We start from the raw sequence: 27,505 nt of genomic DNA, 5'->3' as shown, positions 1-27,505 counted from the left end.
GATAATCTCTGCGCTTTACTCTCTCTCTCTCTCTCTCTCTCTCTCTCTCTCTCTCTCTCTCTCTCTCTCTCTCTCTCTCTCTCTCTCTCCCCCCCCCCCCCGTCTCTCTCTCCACCCACATTATATCCCCCTCCTGCTCTATTTCTTACATGCCCTTCTTTAAATTTATGCATCCCCTTAGCTTGTCAAAAAAAGTTACACCACTGACACGCCTGTGAGTTCTTGCTTCCTCTCTGGGTGTCTGTTAATCTTTTTCAAAACCATCCTAAAGCATGTTCATTTAAAGCAAGACATTGGTGAGTTTTATAGATTTTTTTAATCTACTGACCATAATTAAAATTTCCCGTTTTCTATCTGACATTTATTGTCTCATATTTCCACTCTCTCCATGATAATCCTTCCGCTTCACACTCTCCTCCCAATCTCTTTCCACATCTCCTCCTCACTTCCCTACCACCACTGTTTCTCTCCTTCCACATTGTCTTTATTTTCTCTGTCACACCAACTCTTTGTCTGTGTCCCTGTTTTATTTACTTTCAGAAATGTAGTAAGAATCTGTATTCGGTTCTAAAGAGTGTAGTTAATACTTCCATATCAAGTGGGCTTTTGATTTAAACATTTACATTATCTGTACAAATTTATGGTGCATAGGTAATAGACAAACAGATGGAGTATGTTAACAGCACATTGCACAGTGGCATCTTTATTCATCTATGCTCCGCGCCAATACTGTACCATGACTGCCTATTACATGTGAAAATGTGTAAGGTCATATGCAGAAATGTAAAATCATTGTAAAATGTAGAAAGAGAGAGAAAAGATTGACTATTATATTTTGGGGCGGCAGGTAGCCGAAAGGTTTGTGGATCGAATCCCCGAGTTGACAAGGTAAAAATCTGCCGTTATGCCCCTGAACAAGGCAGTTAACCCACTGTTCCCCGGTAGGCCGTCATTATAAATAATAATTTGTTCTTAACTGACTTGCCCAGTTAAATGAAGGTTAAATAAAATGTATATATATATATATATATATATATATATATATATATATTGCATAGTCTAATTGGTAATCTAGTTGAGATTAGCTGTGCTTTGTTAATAACTTTCATCTGATGAGCAGAATGTCACATTTGTACATCATATGAAACAACAAGTCCACATACATGAATCCCATTGCATTCATGTATGAACTAGAAATATTTATTAGTCTTGTTTATTATATTCATTTAGTGTTCAATGTGTCAGCTATCCACACAGGCCAGGGAGGGAGAACAGGTACACTTATTGCAAAACTTACGTTTTTAAATAATTGTTGACATCCATATCTATGTATATAATAGTTGAAACAACAACAAAAAAAGAAACTTTTATTTATTGAGACCAGGGTCTCATTTACAATACAACAAATTCAAAATGATCAATAAAAAAAAAAAATACAAATTACAGAATCAACACTACAACTTCAAACATCACAAATACAATTACTTACATTGAATCCAAACAGTTGCAAATTCACATTAAATTCATTCAACATTAAAGTCCTAAACTGCCATAGAGGCACCAGAGTCTAGATGTTGGGAGTTTTGCAGGCTATTCCAAAAATTGGGGGGCACTAAAACTGAAGGCGGATTTACTTAGATCGGTATGTACTAGTGGAACCTTGAGAGGTAACCATCCCTCATATTTTTTACATTTGAACAGTGAAGTGAGGTATGTTAGAAGCTTGGGTAGTAGAGCTTTGTAAATTAAAAGGGAGTAATTAAATGATCTACAGGACTTTAATGAGGACCAGCCACCTTTTGATACAGGATACAGTGATGCATATTAAAACTGTCACCTGTAATAAAGCGAAGGACGCTATGGTAGATGGAAATATGTGGGGCGGAAATGTAGATTCTCTGTAAAAAAAAGTGAGCAAGACAGAGAGAGAGAGAGAGTAGAGAGAGAGCGAGAGAGAGAGAGAGAGTACGCTGGCTTCCTGTTAGTGAGTCACTCAGGCAGAATCATGGCTTCACAGACACTTCCTGTGTCTGAATGTGTGGGATGCTGCATATATAGTGACAGTAAGTGTGTACAGAACAATACAATAATGACGTGGCACGTCAACTACCATGAAATGACACCTGTCAGAACCATTCATAATCAGTCACCATGACACCTGGATATACACCTCGGTGGTGTCGTAACACATTTATTGTATTATTATTCATAGGCAGATTTCAGGCTGCATTCAAAACAAGCCTCAATTTATCCTTTAAAAAAAGTGTGGGAAAATCTAAGTTTCTGCCACATATATTTCTTTAAGGTGTAACTTTCTGCATTAAAGATTTTGCTGCATGGATATTGACATGTTTTGGGCAGTAGGTAACTAATGGTCCATATACTTTATTTACAGATCCAGTAATACGTCTATGTATGGATCAGCTCCAGTTGGAAAAAAAGAGCACCCTCATTTTCCAGAAAACTAGATCTCCTTCACAGCAGAGTTTGGCCTTGGATTCCTTCAACTTTTCGGAGAACTATTTGATGAGGTACGTTGCAAAATCAAATCTATCTGAACCCGTTCACCCCAATAAGGGTGGATTTATGGTTTTGAAATTCTGAGAGGATTTACTTTGTTCTAATAAGAGGCCAAGCATGACTGGACTTGAACAGCTTTAGATTAAGAGATTTGTATTTTGTGACCGTCAAGGTGGGGTCAATTCCATTTAAATTCGGTTTGACAATTGAAATATCATTGTTACAGTGCAGATCAGGCCAAACAAACACTTCAGGATCCGAATCATACAGACAGTGTAAAACCCCTTAGATCCAGATGAATTTGGCGTTCAGATCCCAACCAAATGTCCCTTTCAAATGTCAGTCTAAACAGTCATTCCAATTTTACTCTTCACTTCTAGGCATGGACAACGTATATGACGAAACCACATCCACCAGAAACGTATTGATCGCCTTCTTCATCCTGGTCTTCCTTGTTTGCCTCCTGGTCTCCCTGTACATGTGGCTGAACCGCAAGACTAATGGCCAGTACACAGTCCGCCAACTGATCTATGGGCAGGATGGGGCCAGGGACCGGATCATGAGTGGGGTCAGAGTCCTGGAAGTGCGGCTTGGGCGCCGGCTGTGGCCTCTCGGCACGGATGAGGAGGCCATAAGAGAGGAGGAACACAAAAATGAACCGAGTGATGTGGAGAGAGGGAGCGAGGGAAGGGAAAGTGAGGGGGAGGAGGAAGACGATGAGAGGGAAGACGGAGGGGATGACTCGTCGGATGACTACTCCAGCATGGGTGGCTATGACCTGAGGGAGAGAGCAAAGCTCACGGATGAGAAGGAAGAGATAAGAGAGCATGAGGAGAAGAGAGAGGAGAATATGAAGGAAAAGTGGGAAAGCAAAGAGGATGGAGAGTGTGATGAGGGAGCAGTGGGAGGAGAAAAAAGTGGAGGAGGAGGTTTGCTGATAGACCTGCATCAGTTCTCTGGTAGTGCCATCTGGTCTGAAGATAGGAGTGAGGGAGGCAGAGACAAGGATGATGTGACTGCATTGTGAGGGAAGGATCAGCGAGGGAAAATAGTTCCATATTTCATCTTTGTACAGCAATAGTGCTTGACAGTAGGTTTTGTCATCATTATCATCATAATTGTAAATTGTAAACCTTACAAACCAGTGTTACAACCAGATTACAACAATCAGAGCAAAGAGCAACAGAGACAAAAGTGTGTGAAAGAATAAATCAAAGTGAATAAAGGGACTGACAAGAGCAACAATTGCAGAATGAATACATTAAACAATATGAATGTTTTTGAGATATTAAAAAGCTTTTTTAAAGGTTTCATGTGATAAAGCTCAGGTTTTGGGTGGCACTGTTTTCTGCATTAGTCTTATTGCTATTGGATTATTTGTGGCGCAGGGGTCTAAAGCACTGCATATCAGCGCTAGAGGCCTCATTACAGACACCCTAGTTCGATTTTAGGCTGTAACACAACCAGCTGTGATTGGAAGTCCCATATGGTGGCGTCATCCGGGGTTGGCCGGTGTAGGCCGTCATTGTAAATAAGAATTTTGTTCTTATCTGATTTGCCTAGGTTAAAGGTTAAATAAAAATTAAAATAAATGAAATGTGTGTTTTGTATATTTTAGGAATAGCTGTTTGTATTGAAATAAAGGGCCTAATTCGAATTATTACTTGAGTTTTTTTTAATCACATACAATAATTCGTGTATAACACATTCACATTTTTAAATTAGAAATATAATTTCATACAACCTAATCTAAGATTTACCTGTTGCAATTTTTATATTCCATTTTGAATATCTTTTTACAGGAAATGGGGATGTAGCTCAGTGGTAGAGCGCATGCTTCGCATGTATGAGGCCCCGGGTTCAATCCCCGGCATCTCCACTGTTTTCTTTTACTGAAAAGGTAACCTTACGCCTATTGTCTACACTATTAATTATTGATTACAACACCAAGTGATAATTCGGAGCTAAAGTCATTCTACCACATAAAAACATGTAATAATGTAATTTATTTACGACGTTTTAATTAGATCTACTGCTGCTTGAAAAATGTGCCTCCTTGTCCGCTCACTCATGGGCGGAGTATTGGGCTTTGTTTCTGGAATTTGATTGGCTACATTACCTCTTGCTGATAGATAGGGCTGGTTGAAATCACTGGGTGAAATGCTTGTCCACGCACTCATGGCAACATTTTGTAAAAAAAATATTTTTGACCGGGGATGGCCCACGGAATTATTTCTAGCTGTTCCTCGCGTTTAAATGCAACCCACTCATAAAACCAAGACACATCATGGACCAATTGCACGACATGGCTATGCAGGCTTTCGTGGAGATTCAAACAAATAGCCTAAACACATTTTCTCGCAACAGCCTTGGATTTGCACTACTATAGGCAATACTTTCTAACATAACGAGATGGATAGTAGCTAAACCAAGAATACCCTAGCCTACACTGGATTGGCTTTGATTGGAGGTAACGTTAGCCTACGGAAGGCGAACTAAACGTATCCGGCGTTGGTAAATATGTCTATATTGATTTACTTTAGGCTATATCCTACCTACAAATAAACCAATATTCCTAAAATGTGAAGGATATACAGTGGAATAAAGCCGTGGAACTCTCGACAGGTTTTTGGTCTTTACAGTGACCAGTGGAAGCTCACTGCGTATCTGTTACATTGTATTAAAATAATAACATAAGAAATTCATATAGGCTAGCTACAGTGTCGCAAAATGAAACCACTTGTTACACTAAATCACTTTGTCGATGTATGATGTAGCCTATCCATCCCATCACTTCAGCACACCACCACAGCATCTTCACACACCAAAACTGATTGTGCCATAGAAATGATTTACACGCCATTTTTCTGAATACAGGCTAAAATGCAAGGAACCTGTTTGTCCCCCCCCTGCCTATGAACAACGATTTTAATGATTTATTGATTCGCTTGAACAAAAAAACGAAATATTGTTGCACCTGTACAGAATATCAACATGGAAGGTAGGCGCCACTTACAGGTTGACAGAGCAACGCTGATATTATAGGCTAAATATATCTCGATAGCCTATCCTAGCTTGCAAATGGATGCAGCTGCGCACGGATATGTACGTAGAATGGGACATAGTCAAAAGAAAACCACCTAAAAATGCATTTGTGCTATTCTGTTTTGCAGGCGTAGGATGTTACTAGCGTCGGCCGTGGTGGTATGGGAATGGCTGAACGAGCACGGGCGCTGGCGGCCTTACAGCCCGGCCGTCTCTCACCACATCGAGGCAGTCATCCGCAACGACCCACGGGGTGGTAGTGTTGTCTTAGGCCAGGTGGACTCTCGCCTCTCGCCCTACATCATCGACTTGCATTCCATGCACCAGTTCCGACAAGATACAGGTATGACTAATGTGATTGACGACCATGACAAATGTGTATTGAGGGAATGTGAATATAGGCGCTCTGCTATTACAGTGTTATTACCGCAGTGAAACCGATAATGTATCATAGGCCTACAACATATCAGTACAATAGCCTGCACTATCCAGTTACCCCATAGAACCAAAATAATATGGTTTAATAACAGCCTTTATGTTCTTGTTTGATAGGCTACCGCATCTTATGCAGACTAGCCTATGTGTGCATGTATAGTTGTTTGTGTATAGTTCACATATATTTTTCAAGGCCTTGTTTATTAACAGCCTCCATTATCCCAAACACAGAACTTATTTTATGTTTTTCTCATGATCATGTGTTTTGCATTTCACTAAACATTCTTCCACAAGAGTCTTTCAGCATCATCATTGTTATCATTTTTCGATGTTGGATCTGCATAGCATGGGTAGGGGCAGAATAGTATCCTAGATAGATAGATAGATGGATGGCACCTTTTTTTCTCAGTCTGTCTATCTAGAACCTAAAAGTACCAAGAATTTCTTTTTTTGTCAAGTTCTTTAAATGAGCTTAGTATGTTCCAAAGCCAAGCAACTATCCTGCACCATTCCAGGAAAGTTGTATGCAAAATAACCATAGGACAACCACGCTCTCACCAAACACTAAGAAACATATGGTTCTCAGAACGTTATGTGCTAGCTGGGCAGTGACACACTGTACACTCACAGCCCTTGAGGTAGTGAGCACAGAAGACGAACCACCTTCCAGTCTTACTGTAGACTACAGATGCAGTATGTATCAAGTGTATCAGTACAAGAGTGCTGATTTAGGATCAGTTCTTTTAGATAACAATAAAAAAAGATTGCATGGACAGAGGGGACCTGATCCTAGATCAGCACTCATACTCTGAGACGCTTGATACATATGGCCCCTGATAAGTGACAACTGTTTGAGCACAGTTAAGTGCAGTTTTCCTTGCCCAATTTAGTTGCTTTACACATATTTCCATAGATTTATTTTTAGATACCAGCATGTGCAGTGCATGATGTCATGGCACACTCTTAGAAAAAAGGGTTCCAAAAGAGTTCTTCGGCTATCCCCATAGGAGAACCCTTTTTGGTTCCAGGTAGAACCATTTTTGGTTCCATGTGAAACCCTTTCCACAGAGGGTTCTACATTTTCCGGTCAGGAAACGTATGGCTTTGTTCCCACAACCAATGTGAAACCAAAAATATATGTGCTCCCAACTTCCAAGGAACCAAATGTGCTAGCTGGGTGGTTGTTGTGTGTGAGTGGACATCTACAGTATATGTAGGGCACAGTTATGGATGAGCTGTTCTCATTATGAGTTATTATGCAAAACATGATCATGAATAAAGATGAGAATGTTGAGGGAAAATTGGCATACATTTTTAGCTTGTTCCCCTTTTGATCTCAAGAACATTGTTCTTGAAATCAAAAGTGTGTATCCTACACACTACTTTCTCACACTCTTTCATGACACATACCCAAACCATGTGTACAAATGCCTCCAATCCTGGATTGGGTTCACATTCACAGTGCAACTGCAAGTCTCACATGCTTTCTCGTGAGCAGCAAATATCCAAAGTAAAACTACTGTATTTACTCTCACCTATGACTGGCTATCTGAACTTCACCCCAATAATAAGGCTGTTAATGCTATGGCTGATTGTATCCAGCCCTCCAGACTGAGAGACGTCTTCACACAATGAAGTGAGGAAAGTGGGCGACAACACAAAGGGAAGAATTGTCAGACGTCTAACTTTGACTCTGCCGCCCTTCTCAACACTTTGGCCGACAAACACTTTTGTGCGGTTTGCCTGCTTCCCAGACGGGGATAGCTGTGGGGAGAGAGGGGGGTAGGGTGCCCCTGTCCCAAAACCAGAGGGAGGTGAAAGGAGGAGGGGGATGAGATGAATTGCAGAAGTCTGAGGTCATTGGGAGAAAAGGGGGTAGTTGGGTTGAGTTCAGATACGATGGAAAAATGACTCTGTTGCATTCCAGGCATTGTTATATGTCTATTACATAATTCAATAAGTATGTTCATGTATTCTTTACATTCAAACCCTATTGTTTTGAACAGAACTGTGTTTATAGATACATTTATATTGGTTTATGTCTTCTTATTTGAAGATGTAGTTTTCTATTGCAGCTTGGCATCTCAAGCACTCCGGATTTATTCTCTCAAAATGTGTTCTTCATTAAAAAAAGCAACCGTCATTCATTGTCTGCCAGTCATGCTCACTTTAATAAGACTTTTTGGGAGTATAAATGAGTTAAACCCAGGATTAGAAATTCTTTGAATCCCAGGTAATAGGACGACAGTTGATATGGACTGAATGTTTTTTTTGAACATTCATGGAGTTAAGTCTCTGGACTGGGAAAGCAAACATGACCAGCTCTGAGACCAACCAAGGCCAGCAACCAATCACAATCCAGAACATGGTTTGCTGTTACCAGGGGCAGCCTGTTTGCCCAAATTCTTAGCGAACACGCACCGATTTTATCAAATTTGGTGGTGGCGTAATTTGCTTGTCTACAACAATTATTACAGCAGGGCCTACAGAACATTTAGCTCATCTGCACTCATAGAAAAAAGGGTTCCAAAGGGTTCTGTGGCTGGCTCCATAAGAGAACCCTTTTTGGTTCCAGGTAAAAATAACCCTTTTAAAAAACAACCCTTCTAGATAGACCAACAAAAAAGGTGCTGTCAACCAACTAATTAAAAATAAAAAACGTTTTATTCATGCTTTTTTTTCACTTGAACAGGTCATATCAATAGTCATTTGTGTCAATGTATGTCTATTACTACACTGTGCTACAAATGTCATCGGTGTTGTGAACAAATGTCATCGGTGTTGTGTTATGACTGAATGTGGTTAGTTGAAAGGTCTTCTGGAACAGGTCCTTCTTGTGTTCCCCTCTCTGTAGTTCTGTGGCGTGACCCTCGTCTCTCTACCGTTACCCCAGGTACCCTCCGACCGGTGCGTCGCAGCTTCTACGACCCCACGTCGGCGCCGGGTCAGGGCTGGCTGTGGGAGTGGGAGAACGACACAGGCTCGTGGACAGCCTACGACACAGAGGTGGGCATTGCCATCCAGGCAGCACGCGACCGTCAGCAGCCCTGGCTAGACCTGGCGGCACTGGGCTTCTGCTACCTCATCGACTTTCAGAGCATGACCCAGATCAACGGGCAGACGCAGCGCTGCCGCCGCATCCAACGCCGCTCCGACCTGGCTTACCCTCTGGTGTCTGGGCCCCTTCCCAAGACACACCACGCCTGGGGACCAAGCCCTGGAGGACTACCTGGGGTGGGGGTTTCCGGAGTGGGCATGGGGAACGGTAGCGCCTACCCCAGCGGCGCCCTGCCGGCCTCTGCCATCACATCGCTGGGCCAGCCCTGCGCCTGTCAGCAATGCATGCTGGTCCTGAGCGTCAAGGCAGGCGCCATGGCGACGGCTCACACCCTGGGCAGGAGGCCGCCTCAGAACAAGCCGCCTAGTCCCAAACTAGGTGGTGGTTACTCGGCCATGGGGGGGTCTTACTCGCTGACTCTCCCCCGCCCCCCCTCCTCCATGGCCAGGTCCTTGTCCCCCCACAGGACGTCCGCGGGCGGGGCTAGCGGTGGTGTAGGGGTCGGCAGCGGCTTCGCCCACTCGCTCTCCCTCCTGGGTTCGGCCACCGCCGCACTCTCCCTCACCTCTACCCGGCCCCCTCCCCCGCCTCTACCCTCCCTTCCGCCTCCTCCACCGCCTCCACCCTCCTCCATCGCGTCCAGTGCCATTCTTCCTCCCTCCTCTTCCTTCTCCATGGCGTCCTCCGGCCCTCCGTCGATGCCCGCGCCGGCCCCTCTTCTCATCTCCACGGCAGCCTCCTCCTGCACCCCCTCACCCTCCGCCCGGGTCCTGGGGCCCGTGTCTTCAACAGCGGCGGCCTGTGCAGCCCCCCTGCCACCTCGTGCCAGCCTTGCCGGGCTCAGCCGACCCGCCCTGCAGCGCATCGCCATGGCCCAGTCCAGAGCCCTCATCGCCTCCGGGTGAGTCACTGCTCCAGCTGTTATGTCACTACAGTTCACAAAAATTCTCCTCCTGTGTACCTCCTTTATGAAGTATATCTCTACACTTGTCTATCTGATACGATGTGGTATCTAATGCCACAAGCAGCACACTCAATATCACACACGTCTAGTGGTTTTTAAACGTTTTTTTGTGCTGCGAGTGACTAGAATTGTCTGTGTCTACTTTGACAGTCCAGTTTCTTGGCGTAACCCAAAACAAGTCCTTCGTGACCCAAACATTGATCTACACAACTTGCAAGATGGACAAGAACATGTTGTTAATACACAGTTATGTCTCCATTTGAACCGATATCAGAACTGGGCTCAATCTGTACTGGATATCGTCCCAAACAGTGCTTAAAGAAAGTATTCTTTCTGAAGACAAGGGAATTTCAGTGTTGAGAAAGAGACTTAGTGATGTTATGTAGCCTATACAATGGTTAATCCCAATCCGAAAACACGATGGACTACGCCCGACATAGACTTGTCTCTCGCAGATAAACACAACACAAGGTATGAAAAACTAGGATAGACGAGGAATTTAAACATTGTGATCCAAAGCGTTTCCACTGGCGTAGACATGCCTCCATAATCACTGCCCATATCTGACATTAGCACCCCATTAGCATTAATAAACCTTTAATCCCTATGACACATTCTGTTAGCTGGTTCATTTCTATGTGAAATTCCATAACGCATTCATATGAAATACGCTGCGTTTTCACGAGTGTCACTCAGATTTGATTCACCCAGTTAGAATTTGAGAGCCAGGAGGGTGGATTGGGGGGGGGGGGCTTGGGGTAAGCATAGTTTTCTCATTACATGCATAGATTGACCCCCCATACACACACCCACACACAACCTCCCCAGTACTCTCATGACATGCTTAGTGCTACTGTTGTAATACTGACATCATCTCTACACACCCAGTTCCCAGGCCTATTCTCATTCCTAGAGGCCCCTCTGCCCTCGCTGGTGTGTATGTGTGCTGTCTCCGGGGTAACCATTGTGGGCACAGCCGAGGCCTGGTTCCCATTTCCAAAACAATGCTGGGGCACGGACAGAGGCAGGGCGCTCTCAGGGCAGGGGGTACGAGGGGAACTCAAAGCTGTAGTGACTGCTGTCCCACTTGTTACCCTGAGAAGGCAAAGCTGCTTCACTATGTCCTATGGGACTGTTTGCTGGGGAGTTGGCCCTGAGAATGAATGTGACGTTGATATATAGAGGGGGGGGGGGGGGGGGGTGATTTGGAGACATGAGACCTGTTAATAGGGGAAGTTTGGTTGAGGAGGGATTGGGGAGGGGATGGGGGTTGTTGGAGGCAGACGGCTCCAGTCTTGTAGACACAAGGCAGCGTCTTAGCTTGTGTGCCCAGTGCCTGGGGGACTCGGTTTCAACAACTACCATATTGCTTTCACCAACCCTATACTTCAGAGGGGCCAATGAAAAGGGTCTAGGGTTAGGGTCTTGGGGTGATGCCATACTGAGCCACTACCCAAGCGAGCACTTGTGTAGATCGGAAAGGATAGGAGAGAGAGAGGTTTAAACAATGTTATAATAGCGCCATATCTCCTGTCTAAGGTTTTCAAATCTGTGCATAGGGGGATTGGGTGCAAGAGACTGTGTGGAATGGGGTCCTGGCAAAGGACAACAGAGGTAGAGTTTTGTTTACAGAGAGGTAGCAGTTACTTCGGTAATCCACACATGCATATAGACGAGTTGCCACCTGAGCATATGCTCGCAGAGCGAGTATCAATATTGACACAGTTACTGGCTCTGTGTGAATAATGTGTTATTGTGAGAGTAGTGAGGGAGTGTAGCAATGATCTCCTCTTAACACTAGAGGGCATTGTTCACCGCGTGACCAACTCACTGTGAAGGGCTGAGGACTTGTTGCCTGGCTACCCAAATGCCTTGCTCCGGCCAAGAGCCACGCCCACGGACGTTAGTTTCCTCTCCGCAATGAATCCGGATCAGAGTACCTCCCCGGTGATTTCTAGATTGGAAATACATTCTAGACCGTCTGATTGGTCCCAGAAACCGATGGGTTGGGCCAGAGCCAGGACACACGTGGGTAAAGCGACGTTTTGAAAGTTCGTCATTGGCTTTGATACTCTGATTGTTTAGAGATGATCCAATTGTTGATGACTTTGCTTTGTACCCCTCATTTTGACGTCACCACAAACGACTTCAGTGATGGCAGTCTGACTGAAGTATGTAGCGAACATAGAGCAGCGGAAGAATTCAGTTTGAGTCGTTGAGTTGTCAGAACTTGAGCTAAAGCAGGCAGACAGCTTATTGAATTCTGGTGTTAGAGGCTGAGAGATGTATTCGTGGGAGGCCAGCTTGTGGAGGGTCAGCTATTTGTGGAAGACTAGCTTGCGGGCCAGGAAGTGGTGATAACTTGCTTATTAATTACTTTTCAATGATCATTTTTGTCAAGTGATACAGTTTTATGAGAGGGCAGCTTTTAGGTATTTTTTGTGGCTTCCAGAAGAATTCACTTGACAAAATTATCTTCAATTGTTTCTCGGTGTCGTTTGTCTCAGAAGTTAAATCAAGTTTTCGTAAGACGCTTTTTTTAAAATTATTATTTTTTTTTTAAGTACCCCTTTTCTCCCAATTTCGTGGTATCCAATTGGTAGTTACAGTCTTGTCTCATAGCTGCAACTCCCGTACGGACTCAGGAGAGGCGAAGGTCGAGAGCTGTGCATCCTCCGAAACACAACCCAACCAAGCCGCACTGCTTCTTCACACAATACCCACTTAACCCGGAAGCCAGCCGCACCAATGTGTCGGAGGAAACGACCGTGCACCTGGCGACCGTGTCCGCCACTCTTCTCAGCCCGCCACAAGAGTCGCTAGTGGTCGATGGGACAAGGCATCCCTGCCGGGCCAAACCCTCCCCTAACCTTGACGACGCTGGGCAATTGTGCGCCACTCCATGGGTCTCCCGGTCGCGGCCGGCTGCGACCGGGAGTTTGAGCCTGGACTCGAACCCAGAATCTCTAGTGGCACAGCCAGCACTGCGATGCAGAGCCTTAGACCACTGCACCACTCGGGAGGCCGAGATGCTTTTTTTCTAATAGCCCACATTCATCACTTAGGGCCGAATCCTAACTTGAGTTGCATGTGCTCAGCTCTAACTCAGTCATGCATTGATGTCAATAGAAGATGTACATGAAACCTCAATGGAAGATTTACATGAAAACTAGACTACATGGGATCTTACATTAGGATTTGGGCAGAAATCTGAATATATTAAATATTGCACTTACCTAGACCGTTGTTAACCGAACAAGATCGTTTTAAAGTCCATATTTGGTATTTAGTTGCCTAGTATTAGCTTCCCAGAGGAGAACTAAAAGCCTCATCAGTTGCGTTGAATTAGTATTTTGCCAGTGTATACTCCTCAAAACATATGATTTGAGTATTCATGTTATTGTTTAGAGTTATTTTATGTTTTATACACATTTATGATTTTATTTATTCATATTATAAATAATTTTGCAGACGAACGTACCCAGAGTAACAAAATCATTTCCAGTAATGCCCAGCAGACAAACAACTTTAGGCTGTTCCTCTGACCCACACACACTGTAACAGTTACCATGCCAGGTTCACTGACACACAGAGGGGGATAAAAGGGAGGTAGAACAGGCGTGTGAAGGGGGAAAAAACAAACACCTGTGTGATGTCATTTTTTATAACCTCTGACGTTGAACACCCCATGGACCAAAAGATTCACTTGTAAACCAGCTGTCGCTTTCCTCAAAAATACAGTTAAGAAACCTCAGTGCCACCATTCAATTGGCTCTGCTACAATGGACTTGACCCCCCACCCTCCCCAACCCTTTATAAGCTCATCCAAACATGCAATTTTATTACGTAGGAGAAACATATTGGACCAGTTTCCTGGACAGATTCTCCAATCTCCATTCAAAGTTCTTCCAGGACTAGGCTTAATCTCTGTCCAGGACCACTGGCCCAATATGTTGAATTGATTCATTATGTCAGCCTCACTCAGCGCTTCATAACATAGTTGTAAACTCTCTGTTCGTGTTTGTTTGGAAAGTTGTCCTTGGAAGACCTGAAGTGAGTAGGTGGGACGATGACTGATGGTTAACAAGTGAATTTTATTTTCCTGGGCATGGTCGACCACGTCAAGAGATTAACCGATGACGTTACAGGGTCAACCCCCTTCTCCCCTGTCATGTGCGCATCAGTGGTCCAGGCACAGTGGTCCAGGCACAGTGGTCCAGGCACAGTGGTCCAGGCACAGTGATCCTGGTACTTTGTATTGCCAGGTATCTGTGAACCAGACAGTTGTTTTAGGATCTGACCCACAACATGTGATTTTGGAGCTTGTAGGTTTTGTATGTTTCCTATGGCTGTGTGTGACTATTCGTGTCCTATACCCCATAGCAGCCTCTTGAATGGATCAGCCAGAAAGTGCACTAAAGCTTTTAGATTAGCCAGGGATCAAACAAACGTGACCAAACCACATAGTTAACTCCCAAGTCCTCCCCACTTTTTCGCTCTACCTCTCTCCATCACTCTTTTCCCCTCTCCTCCACCCTCCCTCCTTCCGTATCTCACACCTTGCACGTCCGCTCCCTGGCACGAAGCGTGTTCTCCAATGTGTTTATGCCGTCTGCTCCAGTTCACAAGGTGCTTTTCAATCGCCCACATCTTCGTACCTGTGAGAGAACACTGGGCGAGAGCACCCAGACAGTCACTTGTTTACCACACACAAGGCCGGTGACCCAATGAACTTCGCTGTGTTTCTCTTAACTGTAAGCCAAGTTGGGGATGCCACCAACCACATCATTTTGGGGTTTAGCCTTGATTGGTTACTTGGGAAATGGCCTACAGTTGAATTGAGGGTCTGGAAAGTGTACGGTTGAAAGACCACATTGGTTCCACTTTATTTTGGATAGTCGCCTATAGGTCCTGTTGACATGTAATCGTTGGTTTACTCTCCTCAGCCACTCACATTTGTTGTAATATGTTGCAGCTGACGCACTCGATAAATGAAACCAATCGTGCTTCCTGAACATCTATACTAGATCATCTGTTTTGGTAAGGGGCTTTCCGAATAAAGTGTTACCAAAAATGTTCAAAGAGGGACTGGTGAAGGTGTAACTGATTTGAAATGTGCAGATGAGGAATACCTCTGTTGGGGAATAGACCTTGGAGATCATACTATACACAACGAATGAGCCACAGTTGTTCAGTGCAGTGCTGTGTTGTCTTCAACAATAGAAAGCTGCTAAGAAATATCCAAGTTGGTGATGGGCGAACAGTATTTTTTTCAGTACCTATTTGAAACAATGTGGATGAATCATTGGACTAAATGTAGCGTTTATAACATTCCCACGTTTAGGTTTTATGTGTGCGGGGGGGAGGGGGGGGGGGTGTAAACGTCACAAGTAATATTCTCTACCTAAAGTACTTTCAGTTAATCACCCAATACCATTCAACGCCTCTGCTTTATGTCACAGAATATCCCTCAGTGAAAACCCACAGCATTCCCTCACAGCGTGTAAGGCTAGAGGGGGTGACCTCAGCTAATGCCGTTACTCCAGTGTGCGCTGGTGTCTGTCTGCCGTATGGCAGCCGTGCACTGTGACTTGCTAATTGGCAGGTAATCTCAGTGTGGTGACGTCAACGGATGGAAAATCCCTATACTGTAAAAGGCAGAGGAATATGAGACATTCATACATCTACTGACTGAGAGAGGAGAGGGAGACTGGAGCAGGGAGACTGGAGCAGGGAGACTGGAGCGTATCTGAGGATATACATACTCGATGAGGATTTATTATTGAGATTTGGAAAGGAGACGGAAGAGAGGATTGAGGAAGATTAAAGTTTGGAGAAGTGATAGTGAAAATCTTCTTTGGGATACGATTTTAATTGGTACCCGAGGGGTTTGCAGATTTCAGCTGGGAAGTAAACCCCACAATCAAAGTCAAGATGACAATAATGAAATTGAACACCTAGTCAGTACGGTTTCTGTTTGGATCATATTGTGAACAATGTGGAGGCTCATGACAAATGCTTACAAGTCTTTCTTTCAGTTGTCTGACAGTGGGACTATGTTGGATGTGAATAACTGTAGTATTGAGAAGGCTGTAGGGAATGATGGGTCATTTCAATCCTGGCTGTTGAACTCTGTTTCAATTCATGTCAGTTATATTGGGCATGGAATTTTTCTAAAGGAGTGGTATTCCATTCCTGTGTTGATCGGAATTAAGATGAAATGAACCAACTGGCCAACAAACATTCTGAAGCTTAACAATCTATGCACGATTTTCTCAAAGCAGTGTTGGCTCAGGTGAGGGTTGTTGTTTTCAGTCATGGCTCAGACAACTAGGGGAGTCCTGGGTGGCGTAGCGACGTGTCAACGCGCCGACAACGTGGCTCAGCAAAAGCTCTTTGACCTGCTGACATGGTATGACCCTTGACACAGAAAACACCAGACACTGTGGTCATCGCTCACCTGAAGTTTACCTCTGATGTGATTGTTTCAAAATCAAATCACATTTTATTTGTCACATGCGCCGAATACAACAGGTGTAGGTAGACCTTACAGTGAAATGCTTTGTTTTGTGTCTGCTAGGTGTGTGTGTTCTGAAGTGTGTGTTATGTTTTCAGTGTCCCAACAGTTCCTGTGAAGAACCTCAATGGATCTAGCCCTGTCCACCCTGCATTGGCAGGTAAGAACAACCATTAAGTCTTAATATCAAAACAAGAAGCTTGAAGCTGCCTGGGAAGCTATGTTTCCTAGTCGAGCTATTGGGGAACTGTGTACCAGTGTCTAAAGCCCATTTTCAGTCTTCATTTACTAGGCCTATTTTGGTCATTTAGCGGTCAACATCACTTTATCTAATAATGATAGACAGTGTTACAGAGAATCAGGCTTAATTTGTTAATGGGACCCATAAATAGAGAATGAGTGGAGCTTATGATGGACCAGTGTCTACCTGGGTTAAGCTCAATAGACAGTGATGGAGGAGTCTCATTGCTCCCACTGCTGGTTGTCTCTAGGTATTACAGGGATCCTGATGAGCGCCGCAGGACTTCCTGTCTGTCTGACCCGCCCTCCCAAGCTGGTGCTCCACCCCCCACCCGTTAGCAAGAGTGACATAAAGCCCGTCCCCGGCCTCGGCCACTGCTGCCGCAAGACCACCAAGAAGCAGGCTCGCAAAGGTGGGTGTAGCGCCCATAAACACACACACACACACACACACACACACACCACACACACACACACACACACACACACACACACACACACACACACAGGAAATGTGGTACACAGTGATTAATTCACTAACAATGTCTCTTTCATCACTTTCCCTCAGGCAAGACCCCTGAGGAAGTAGTGAAGAGGTACCTTCAGAAGGTCCGCAACCCCCCAGAGGAGGACTGCACAATCTGCATGGAGGCCCTGGCTGGGCCCTCGGGATACAAGGGCCCCGGAGTTGGGGGAATCCAGCGGGCAGAGTCGGTTGGTCGCCTGGCTCAGTGTGGGCACCAGTACCACCTGCAGTGCTTGGTGGCCATGTACAACAACGGCAACAAGGACGGCAGCCTACAGTGCCCTACCTGCAAGACCATCTACGGCGTGAAGACGGGCAACCAGCCACCGGGCAAGATGGAGTACCACGTCATCCCCCACTCGCTGCCCGGCCACCCTGACTGCAAGACCATCCGCATCATCTACAACATCCCCCCCGGCATCCAGGTAACAGCCTTACTGCCCATCCACATACTACACACATCTGATGTACGTACTGTAAATACAAGATGATGGGCATTCTCGTTAATTCACTCCTTTGTACATAGTTAGAATTCACCCACTGACTGTGCATGATTATTCATATTCTAATCCCTTTCACCTTTTCCCAGGGGCCTGAGCACCCGAACCCGGGCAAGCCATTCACCGCCCGGGGATTCCCCCGACACTGCTACCTCCCTGATAGCGAGAAGGGACGCAAGGTCAACACCAGCTGACTTCCTGTTCACTATTTTGTACTGGTTTGCTGTAGATGAAATGACTGGGTTGTGTAGCTAACCTTTCTTTCCATCCCTTTTTTTCTTTCACTCTTTTTTTTTCTAGGTACTGAAGCTGCTGCTGGTGGCATGGGACCGCCGGCTCATCTTCTCAGTGGGCACGTCCAGCACCACGGGCGAGTCGGACACGGTCATCTGGAACGAAGTGCACCACAAGACTGAGTTTGGCTCCAACCTAACAGGCCATGGCTACCCCGACCCAGGCCACCTGGACAACGTTCTGGAGGAGCTTAAGGCCCAGGGGATCACAGAGGAGGAGTGCCTACTCAGAGACTGAGCTAAAGACGGGTCAATGGGGAAACGGCAACACAGACTTGTTCTGACTCTGAGACGGAGCTTAAACAATGAACATACAGACTCAGAGCGACACAATGGAACAGAGATGAGAAGAAATAGACAAATGAATATGTAAAAAAAAGACAGAGAAATACAGAAATTAACACAGACAGCGCAACTGTGACAGCAACAGAAACCGAATGCCTGAAAGACTGCATACGAGAAGAAATGACTGAACCGGTGAAAAGATGAGCCAAGAAAAAGAACCAACGGAAAATGAAACAAATAGAGAAACAGACAAATCGACTGTCTGACTGTAGTTTCTAGCGACACTGACTGAGGTACAACATCAAACACCCTCTGAACAGGTGGGCTGTGGCTCGGCTGCATGATGGAATGTTTTAGTTTATTTCTGCTACATTAATGGTGGCGTCACAAAATGTCATTCAGTGAGACGTTTGAGGCAACAGTGCACATACAATTCAGTGTTAGACAGAAGCTGTTGTTTACACTGTGAGAGTTCGACAAGAATGTACGGAATCTGTATTGGTCCAATTGAATTCAATGGTGAACCAAGTTACCAGAGCTGCTCTTAGTGGTAGGATGAGCGCTAAAAAAGGGTATTAGTGGGGATATGATAGATGGGCTAATGAATGGTAGCGGGCAAAAAGTATTAGACCACTGGCAGCAGAGTAACACATCTGTCATTACAGAAAACGTTGCCGAGAACGTTCAAAATATTTCATGTTTATGACTGGATGTGTGAGCATGAATGTGTAATGCCCTCTAGTGGTACTTATCGAAAAATACATTCCCTTTGCCTCTATAGGTTTTCTTCTGTATTTTATTAATTGCTGTATCATTTTGAAAATGCATTGTTGTACATTTTAAATAGTAGGTATATATTGGCTCGGTTGAGTTTATATCATTTTTACATTCCATTTTGTTTTTACCTTGTTAACGTTGTATGTTGTCTGTTTGATTGCTATAGCATTATTTTCTATATGTGACATTGTAAAGAAATGAGTCAAGCTTGAGTCTTCCTCCAGAGGGCTCCTAAATATTACAAGCCTCTGTGGGTGTGTGTTAATATCTGAGTTTTTACCTCGGATGATTTAAGACTCATCCGTTGCCAGTCACTTTCAGTATTAATGATTTGGGAACCCTCTCGATGGGGTGGGTGAGCCTAAAAGCACAAAATGAGAGTCCTCTTCGAACCATGTGTGCATCTCAATAGTCTTACATAGCTTCCTCTCCGATTCTTTCACGTCAATGCAGATGAATGAACAGGGATGGGGGGGTGGGAAGGCCACTAGACTATTGAGATGCACCCCCAGAAGGAATTAAATCAGATATAAAGCTATGATTGGACCTGCCACCAGAGGTCAGATTTGCACTGCACAGAGCATCATCTTTCTTTATTTCTTCAGTCAAAAGGAAACATGGAAAGTTAGGCATGACTTTAAGAAGTTATATCTAACAGTTAAAACTACTTTGGGTTTCATTTTCTTTCTTTTAGACACCAGCTTCATTCGTCTCTGAGAAAAGCGAACCTTCTGTTGTTTTTGCTGTAAGGAGGTACAAAGATTTGCTCTGTCGTCGATCTAACCTGTTGTCAAACGGTCCAGTCGGTTTGTGTTAGGTCGGACCTGCTTATAAAGCGGTACTATTGACAATATGTTTGAGTATGTGTTAACATGCAAATGGTAGGCCAACATTTATAGTTTATGTTTTTTCTGTATGTGTGTGTGTGTTTATGTATTCAACTTTACATTAAACATTTTTTTAAAGGTACGGTTATAACGTAACTCTATACTTAATTAATTGTATTTATTGTGCTCTATTTTTGTATAATTTTTATCGAATTGTTTTTTTTTGTAAGTGGCATATCTAAACCACATTTTTTTTACTTTGTATTGTTTAGCCACATTTTACAGCTGTATGACTACATGAAGTCTTCATATCCATCACATGACTGCTGCATTGTACTTTGTGGGTAAATGTACTGCATTTGGCACATGTCATGTGACCCTGTATCCCCCCCTCCCCAATGATGCCAGCAGCTGGTTTGGATGTGTTATGCAGGACTTTATGTAGTCATGTTTTATGTCTATTCAGTTCTTGCACTGCTCAGTTTGGTAAATGTAATTTCCTTTCCCAGGCACAGTTTGACTACATGTCCGTCAATGGGAATAAAACAACGGCTGAAGGCTCATGACCACTTTGTAAAAGAAACTGTTAATAAAACCTTTGTAAAAGTTGTAATGGCGAGAACGAATGACGTTGAGAACTATGATGGCAGAGAAAGTAGTAACGTATAGAACTACAAAAGACTTGCATTTAAAGTAACAGTGGGACAATTAAAATAACAGTATTATGATTACAGTGTTGGTGTCTTTTCGTGTGGGTGTATGTATGTATGTACCTATTATGCAGGGATTGACATTAAGGGTTTCCCTATTGGCCGGGGCAAGTATACTGAACAGTCGGGCAAGGTGGGCAGTTTTCCTTACTCAAACAACCAAACTGCAAGAATTCCAGTAGCCTAACCCTAAACTTTACATTTTAGTCATTTAGCAGACGCTCTTATCCAGAGCGACTTACAGTAGTGAATGCATACATTTCATATTTTTTTTTTTCCGTACTGGTCCCCCGTGGGAATTGAACCCACAAGCCTGGTGTTGCAAACACCATGCTCTACCAGCTGAGCCACACGGGACTTTCTGGTTCCTCCCCATCGTTTAAGTGAAATACGGCCAATTTATGGCATTTCCACATGTAAGTATATATGGGCAAGTGACCATAAATGTACTCCTGATTTGCCCAGTGGGCAAGTGCCTTTCGGAAATACAGTAATTCTAAGGTTTGTCCCCAGATCATTCATTCTATTGACATGACATGGTCAGTCTAACCATGCGAAACTACGAGGAACAGTTTATCTCTAGATTAGTCTGAGCTCTGGATTAGTAGTCTGGATTATGTCCACTTTAACAAATGAGAAAAGGTAGTACGATAACTATTTAAGAATAGCCTATAAGATTAAACAATGACTTTAATTTCTGCTCTTCTTTTAGTTACTAGGCTAATGTGTAGCACAGTAGCCAACACACTAACTGGCATCGGGCAGTCTCTGGACTACCAGACAGTTTCTATATCACTGTGTGTGGTTATGAGAGGGCTTTTGTGCCTCAAAGTGCCAGTTCTGGTCAATTAAGTCCAATTTCTCAATAGGTTTTGATCTATTTGACAGGCTCGAGCTGCATGAATACAGTTGCAGACGGTCAAGAGGTATAAATAGATTAACATATGAGTTATGTATTTTATGTAATTATATAGAACTGCAAGGTTTGCTCTTTTACTATCTTCTGCCACTTCAGGACAGATATTTAAAAACAATATGTGGTGTTTTGTGGTCATGTGTTCAATTCCTGCAGGGATCACATACAAAAAATATATGCACTCAACTTACTAGAAACTTTAACCAAAACAATTTACAGTAAGTGGCTTAACATAAACCTCTAGATCTCTGTCCACTTCAATGGAGGAGGTACAATAATGTTCAAAAGTTTGGGGTCACTTAAAAATGTCCTTAATTTTTTTGTCCATTAAAATAACATCAAATTGATCAGAAATACAGTGTACACATTGTTAATGTTGCAAATGACTATTGTAGCTAGAAACGGCAGATTTTTTATGGAATATCTACATAGGCGTACAGAGGCCCATTATCAGCTATCCTCACTCCTGTGTTCCAATGGCACGTTGTGTTAGCTAATCCATGTTTATCATTTTAGAAGGCTAATTGATCATTAGAAAACCCTTTTGCAATTATGTTAGCACAGCTCAAAACTGTTGTTCTGATTAAAGAAGCAATACAACTGGCCTTCTTTGGACTAGTTGAGTATCTGGAGCATGAGCATTTGTGGGTTCGATTACAGGCTCAAAATGGCCAGAAACAAATAACTTTCTTCTGAAACTCGTCAGTCTATTCCAAGGCTATTCCATGCGAGAAATTGGCAAGAAAATGAAGATCTCATACAACGCTGTGTACTGCTCCCTTCACAGAACAGAGCAAACTGTCTCTAACCAGAATAGAAAGAGTGGGAGGCCCCGGTGCACAACCGAGCAAGAGGATAAGTACATTAGTGTCTAGTTTGAGAAACAGACGCCTCACAAGTCCTCAACTGGCAGCTTTATTAAATAGTACCCGCAAAACACCAGTCTTAACGTCAACAGTGAAGAGGCGACTCCAGGATGCTGGCCTTCTAGGCAGAGTTGCAAAGAAAAATCCAGTGTTATGGCATGGTGGAATGTCTGTCAGTTTCTATGGAGCAGATCGACCTCGAGATTTAATAAGGACAAAACTGTGTTAAGACAGTGACAGCAAAGGGTCACTAATAAAGACAAAGTGATGGTAAATCACAGATGGATCCGGCTATTAGTGGCACTGGCATTATAATTTCTTCCGACTTCAATGTGGCCCCTTCTTGGAAATCTGGGGATTGACTGGGGGAGTTTACACAGACAGTATTATGTTCACGTTGTCTCCAGAGTGACTATAATGGCTCCTATCCATCATTGCACTCCGTTTTGTGTGAACCTGTACCTGTTGCTAGTGGAGAGAAAGAGAGCAAGAGAGTGAGAGATAACATGCTGAGCCCACCCTTGCACGCCAAGGGCCATATCGTGGTAAGGAGTGGGGGAGGGGTTCAAGTGTCCACGCATAAGCTGACCTACTGACAGGACTCCTATTGTCTTGGTTTAATATACACTGACCCCCCCCCCCCCCGAACGTCTTTCCCCTGCACTTTCATACAATTTGCATATCATTTCACCTTTCATTGAGAATAGTATCCACACAGTCCCTGCACTCCCAACTGAATGTTATTAAAAGCTTTTAAATGCAGCAACATCTTGGCAGCCTTGTTGCCAAGGAAACAAATTAAACCCGCTCTCTCATTCTACTCCCTCCCTCCCTCCCTTGAGGCTCACATTTCAAATCTGTTTTCCCTGTAATCTCTGGCCTAACTCGTTGCGTTTCAGCTAAAAGCTTTTTGTTGTGGCATTGGAGCCAGAGAGCCAGAGAGGACATGAGAGACAGGGAATGGTTAAGAGAGCTGGGGGAGGAAGAAAGAGGGTCCTCCTAGTTGCCAGGGCAACTTGACATCACAGTGACGATTTCCTCCATTTAAAAGCTTTTAACCGGATCCCTCTCCTGCCCTAGGCCCCATTTTGAGTCCTCTTTCAGCTAAACTCGGGGGAAAAGCACAGGCAAAGCAAGGCGGGGTGTGGCTGTTTGCAACCACATTCCACTGACAACTGCTAGAAACACCTTCGAGCAGAAAAGGGCTTTCAAACTAAACTGTTTTGGAGGCCTATTTTTGTTTACCAAACCAAAACAGGAATATAGTACTTTTGAGTGGGCTTTGAAAATGGCCACCAAGGACAGTTTCAGTTACCTCTTCTTGGGCCACAGCGAGAAGCACAGAAGGGCCCGAAACTGGACCGATGCGGAGATGAAGGGGCTCCTGTACGTCTGGGAACAGAACGTCGCCAAGCTGAAGAAATGCAAGAGGAATGCCAAGATCTATGAGAAAATGGCCCAGAAGTTCTTCGAGCTCACGGGAGAACAGCGCCACCGGGAGGAGATCAAGATGAAAATCACAAACATGTCTTTCCAGTACAGGCAAGTGTAAGAAATACCCAATTTATTTGTTTGGATGGAAAGAGGTGGCAACATAAATCCATTAAAATATTATATTGTATGAACTTACTTAAATATCCACAGAGAGAGTAGACAAACGTGGGATATTTAGAAACCCAGACGTCTGATGCCCACTACTGGACCCAAACCAATATATACCATCCTTAACTTCTGTCCTTCTTTGACAGGAAAATGAAGTGCACGACCAATGAGAATGGAGGTACCCCGGACTGGCCATACTACAAAGCCATAGAAAAGATCCTCGCCAAGACTGCCGATAATGGGACTGTGAACCCATTTGACTTCCAGTCTTCGGGCCCCTCCACGGAGGCCTCGATGTCCCATGCGGAGGGCCTCCACATGGGCGTCCTTCCGGAGTACACAGGCTCCTCTGATGAGATGGAGATGAGGGAGGACCTGGGTGGATCGGAGAGCTCTGGCAGTCTGCATTCCGGGCTTCCCTGTCCTGAGTAAGGTCATGTTTACATATTGGTCTTCAAATGAGAGAGAGAGTGGGGGGGGGAGAGAGAGAGAGCGAGAGAGAGAGAGAGAGAGAGAGAGAGAGAGAGAGAGAGAGAGAGAGAGAGAGAGAGAGAGAGAGAGAGCAAGCTGAGGTATTGAGCTAAACTGCCCACCCTTGTCAAGAGGGGTCCTCCATTGTCATTGGTAGGGTGTGATAAAGTGTCTCCAAAAGGCTCTCTAAGTAATAAAGATGAACAATGAATTGTGATGATAGTTAGTTAGCATGAAAGTACTTAGCATACAGTGAGTTTACTTTAATTTCAACCTCTTCTTTAGTTCCTGGCTTATCCCAGAAACCGTTTGATTGAAAAAGGTTCCTACATATGGAAAGAAAAACATATCCATGAAAACTCTTGAGTACTTGTGTAAAACTCTCTATAAATTGTGTCATTACCATTACTTTGACTAACAAAACCACTTTCTGTCCAGTTCCCACCCGGCACCGGCCAAGAGGACAAAAGTACACCAGCACCTCTCCCTGAAGCGGTGGAAGCTGAAGGTGATGGAGGCAATGCTGCAGGAGCAGCGGAAGGTGAGCCGGGCGGTGGAGGAGACATGCCGCGAGGTGCGCCGCGTCATGCACCAGCAGAACTTCCTCCAGGTGCAGAGCCTACAGCTCCAGGAGCACATGATGAACCTGCTGGAGAAGATGATTCAGCCACCCGCTGCCCCCACACCTGCCTGGGGTGCTGCTGCCCAGCCAGGGGTCAAAGAGCCAGGGCAGGGGTGAAGGGTCAAGGGGGGTGGGGGTGGTCAATATATGGCTATTCTAGAAAATAAATTCTATATATGACAAAATGCTATAAGGCTATGCTTGGTGATCGCTATGGCTATGCTAGAAAGGACTTGCTATATGGCACTTTTTAACAACTGATTGATAGCGAATACTGACTGTAATTGTCAATCTCACCCTTACCCCTAACCTGGACGCTTAACCCCCAGAGAGAGGGAAAAGCTTATCAACTTGCTTAACATTACTGAGAGAATATAGATGGTTTCGTCCTTTCTAGAATGGCCATCTTGTAGTTTCTGTGAGAGGTCAGGGGTGAGGGTTCCGAGGTGTACAGCTGAGGCTAGTTCTTAGACATGTTCCACCATTCAGATTTGAAAGATATCTACAAGCTAGGAAAATGCGTATTCACATCAACAAAAGACAATGTATGTCCACAAATTCTATACCTTGATGACAAAAGGTATCAATGATGTTTTAATGTCTGTCCTGCTATGGTATATGCATATCCCAACTAGCATAGCCTACTTGTTTGAAATGTATTACTGAAATAAAAACATATGTTCTGTTATCATTTTTTGTTTGTCTTTCAACTATTCCTGGTACCATCACGTCTCCCTTTCATTCTAGTTATTTCTATAATGTAGCCTACATATGCTGTCTTTACACAGATAGCACAATTCTGATATTTTTTTAACTAATTAGATTTTTTGACAAATCAGATTAGCTCTGAAAAAGATTTGATGTGAGAAGGTGGAAAAAATATCAGAATTGGGATGCCTGTGTAAACGCAGACATAAAGTTAACATTCACAATTTGTGTGTATGTAATGTAATAGGATCTTTATAAAATAAAACACAATATTATATGATATAATGTGTAACAATAACACAGTATCTGCTGCTATTGCATGGTAGTGGCTGGTCTGGGTTAGAGAGAAAGGATATCACCACATTAAACGATTGAAAGTGCTAGACAGGAAAATCCAGGAAGGGGTTTACCCTCAGTGTTGTGGGTAATGTGAGAGGACAGTTACATTAACTCACTATAAACAGCATTGTCTTGAATAATTAACTGTTCTCTGAGAGGATTATGGGAAACCACGGGATTAAATAGAAGGGAGTTGAATGTAGCTTTGCGACGTATAGGTTTAGCATTTTAAATGCACTTTTTTTATTTAATTAATCAATATACTGAAAGTGGGTCCTACTACAAAAAGATAATAATAGTCTGCTTATTCTCATTAAATGACTGTCTTTTATTTCACTAGCCTACTAGGCCTAAGTTTTTTTATCCAGGGTTTCAGTAGGCCTAAACATTAGTAAACATCTACTTTTGGGCTTGCACTATGTTTCCATTGATTGACTCACTGCTGAGTGTATATTTGTCTAGAGACTGTGGTGTGTACAGTACATGTGTAATAGGACCACGTGACTCGCCCTTGCGACCGTTGCAGAACTTTGACCACAATGCAGTTTGTTTACAAGTAGCGAGTGACAGGATGCAACAAAGTATCACTTCTCGAGCTGTGTGGTTAATACATCCAGTTAAGATTTAATGTAAGGTAATTACGATGTTATGTTCATTTTCTTGTAATACATCCATTATTAATTGTGCAGTGGATGTTGCCTTACATTATCATCTTATAGCTTTGATTTAAACGAGCATAGTTAGCCTATGTGAAAAGCTTAAAAGTGCATTTAGGTAATGATCTGTGTGAATTGTAGCTTAAATATCGGTAACAATGTTGATATTTAGCCTATCAATTTTGATCATCAGAAACAATAGGATCATACCGCAAATATTTGAATATTCAACACGAGAGATTGGGCGGATTCGATTATGTTGAGCCACCGGGCAAAGTCCCGTCACGTCAGCGGGCAAAAACGGGGAGGGAGGAGCGTCATTCTCATATCGAACAGTAATATGTGCCGCTCGGTCATTTTGACAAGGCAGTATGGTGCATCGTCCAGAAATCTCCTTTACATAAAATACATGTTTAAATTTTCAAAAACAAATCATTGGTAAGGCAGATAAAGCGTTTTTATCAAAAGCAATCACTTTTACATGGGATAACACAGAATCCTTATGCAAGTGCTTACTTACGTCACTTTTGTTTGGAGCCGACTTCGCAGTGGGCTTTGAACAGGGCACCTGGCTCGAGCCCGGAAGGCAGCCCGGTTCCAAATCGAATGCAATCAACTTTCAGCCGAT

At 43.8% G+C, this 27,505-nt stretch overlaps 4 protein-coding genes, 1 long non-coding RNA gene and 1 other non-coding gene across 10 annotated transcripts in view; 5 read left to right on the top strand and 1 right to left on the bottom strand.

The window, feature by feature from the left end:
• The first annotated feature begins 101 nt into the window (after nt 1-101).
• On the top strand, nt 102-4,177 carry LOC145861755 (uncharacterized). The gene is made up of 3 exons (XM_082965104.1): nt 102-296; nt 2,396-2,531; nt 2,901-4,177. Exon 3 carries the CDS (start codon nt 2,903-2,905, stop codon nt 3,545-3,547), a length of 645 nt encoding a protein of 214 aa, XP_082821230.1. The 5' UTR covers nt 102-296; nt 2,396-2,531; nt 2,901-2,902; the 3' UTR covers nt 3,548-4,177.
• LOC106577571 (E3 ubiquitin-protein ligase DTX4) lies at nt 4,178-20,715 on the top strand. Of its 3 annotated transcripts, none has more exons than XM_014155727.3 (8): nt 4,178-4,420; nt 5,694-5,908; nt 8,855-9,959; nt 16,638-16,699; nt 17,031-17,192; nt 17,348-17,730; nt 17,895-17,984; nt 18,106-20,715. In XM_014155727.3, the coding sequence occupies exons 2-8, from the start codon at nt 5,701-5,703 to the stop codon at nt 18,334-18,336; spliced, it is 2,241 nt and encodes a 746-aa protein (XP_014011202.3). In that variant the 5' UTR covers nt 4,178-4,420; nt 5,694-5,700; the 3' UTR covers nt 18,337-20,715. The 3 variants fall into 3 exon arrangements, with proteins under 3 accessions (XP_014011202.3, XP_082821229.1, XP_014011200.3); XM_082965103.1 differs by lacking the exon at nt 4,178-4,420 and adding an exon at nt 4,648-5,034 and having other exon boundaries at nt 8,894-9,959; XM_014155725.3 differs by lacking the exon at nt 4,178-4,420 and adding an exon at nt 4,648-5,034.
• Nucleotides 4,328-4,399, top strand: trnaa-cgc (transfer RNA alanine (anticodon CGC)). The gene has a single exon. It is a non-coding gene; the product is annotated as a tRNA-Ala (tRNA).
• On the bottom strand, nt 14,097-27,505 carry LOC123728731 (uncharacterized). Its single transcript, XR_006760468.2, has 3 exons — nt 27,398-27,505; nt 14,582-14,680; nt 14,097-14,291 (listed from the first exon to the last, which is right to left on the bottom strand). It is a non-coding gene; the product is annotated as an uncharacterized LOC123728731 (long non-coding RNA).
• LOC106577573 (myb/SANT-like DNA-binding domain-containing protein 1) lies at nt 23,362-25,862 on the top strand. The gene is made up of 3 exons (XM_014155732.3): nt 23,362-24,027; nt 24,228-24,509; nt 24,991-25,862. Exons 1-3 carry the CDS (start codon nt 23,768-23,770, stop codon nt 25,289-25,291), a joined length of 843 nt encoding a protein of 280 aa, XP_014011207.1. The 5' UTR covers nt 23,362-23,767; the 3' UTR covers nt 25,292-25,862.
• LOC106577570 (regulator of G-protein signaling 12) overlaps nt 26,727-27,505 on the top strand; it is a 63,945-nt gene continuing 63,166 nt past the window's right edge. For 2 of the 3 annotated variants that reach the window (XM_014155718.3, XM_045701335.1), the window contains exon 1: nt 26,727-26,855. The gene's annotated coding sequence lies outside the window, so the exon portion shown is untranslated. The remainder of the gene's footprint in view (nt 26,856-27,505) is intronic. The other variant, XM_014155720.3, reaches the window with a different exon arrangement.

Source organism: Salmo salar, chromosome 18 (genome assembly GCF_965601325.2).
Source record: "Salmo salar chromosome 18, fSalSal1, whole genome shotgun sequence".
NCBI lineage: Eukaryota > Metazoa > Chordata > Actinopteri > Salmoniformes > Salmonidae > Salmo > Salmo salar.
This window is presented reverse-complemented; position numbering and strand designations above follow the sequence as displayed.

Bases quoted from the DNA above. Each gene is read 5' to 3' on its own strand.
- LOC145861755 (XM_082965104.1), top strand. From the start codon at position 2,903: ATGGACAACGTATATGACGAAACCACATCCACCAGAAACGTATTGATC.
- LOC106577571 (XM_014155727.3), top strand. From the start codon at position 5,701: ATGTTACTAGCGTCGGCCGTGGTGGTATGGGAATGGCTGAACGAGCAC. The intron at 5,909-8,854 runs GTATGACTAATG...CCCTCTCTGTAG, and splicing joins CCAGTTCCGACAAGATACAG to TTCTGTGGCGTGACCCTCGT. The intron at 17,731-17,894 runs GTAACAGCCTTA...ACCTTTTCCCAG, and splicing joins ACATCCCCCCCGGCATCCAG to GGGCCTGAGCACCCGAACCC.
- LOC106577573 (XM_014155732.3), top strand. From the start codon at position 23,768: ATGGCCACCAAGGACAGTTTCAGTTACCTCTTCTTGGGCCACAGCGAG. The intron at 24,028-24,227 runs GTAAGAAATACC...CTTCTTTGACAG, and splicing joins TCTTTCCAGTACAGGCAAGT to GAAAATGAAGTGCACGACCA. The intron at 24,510-24,990 runs GTAAGGTCATGT...CTTTCTGTCCAG, and splicing joins TCCGGGCTTCCCTGTCCTGA to TTCCCACCCGGCACCGGCCA.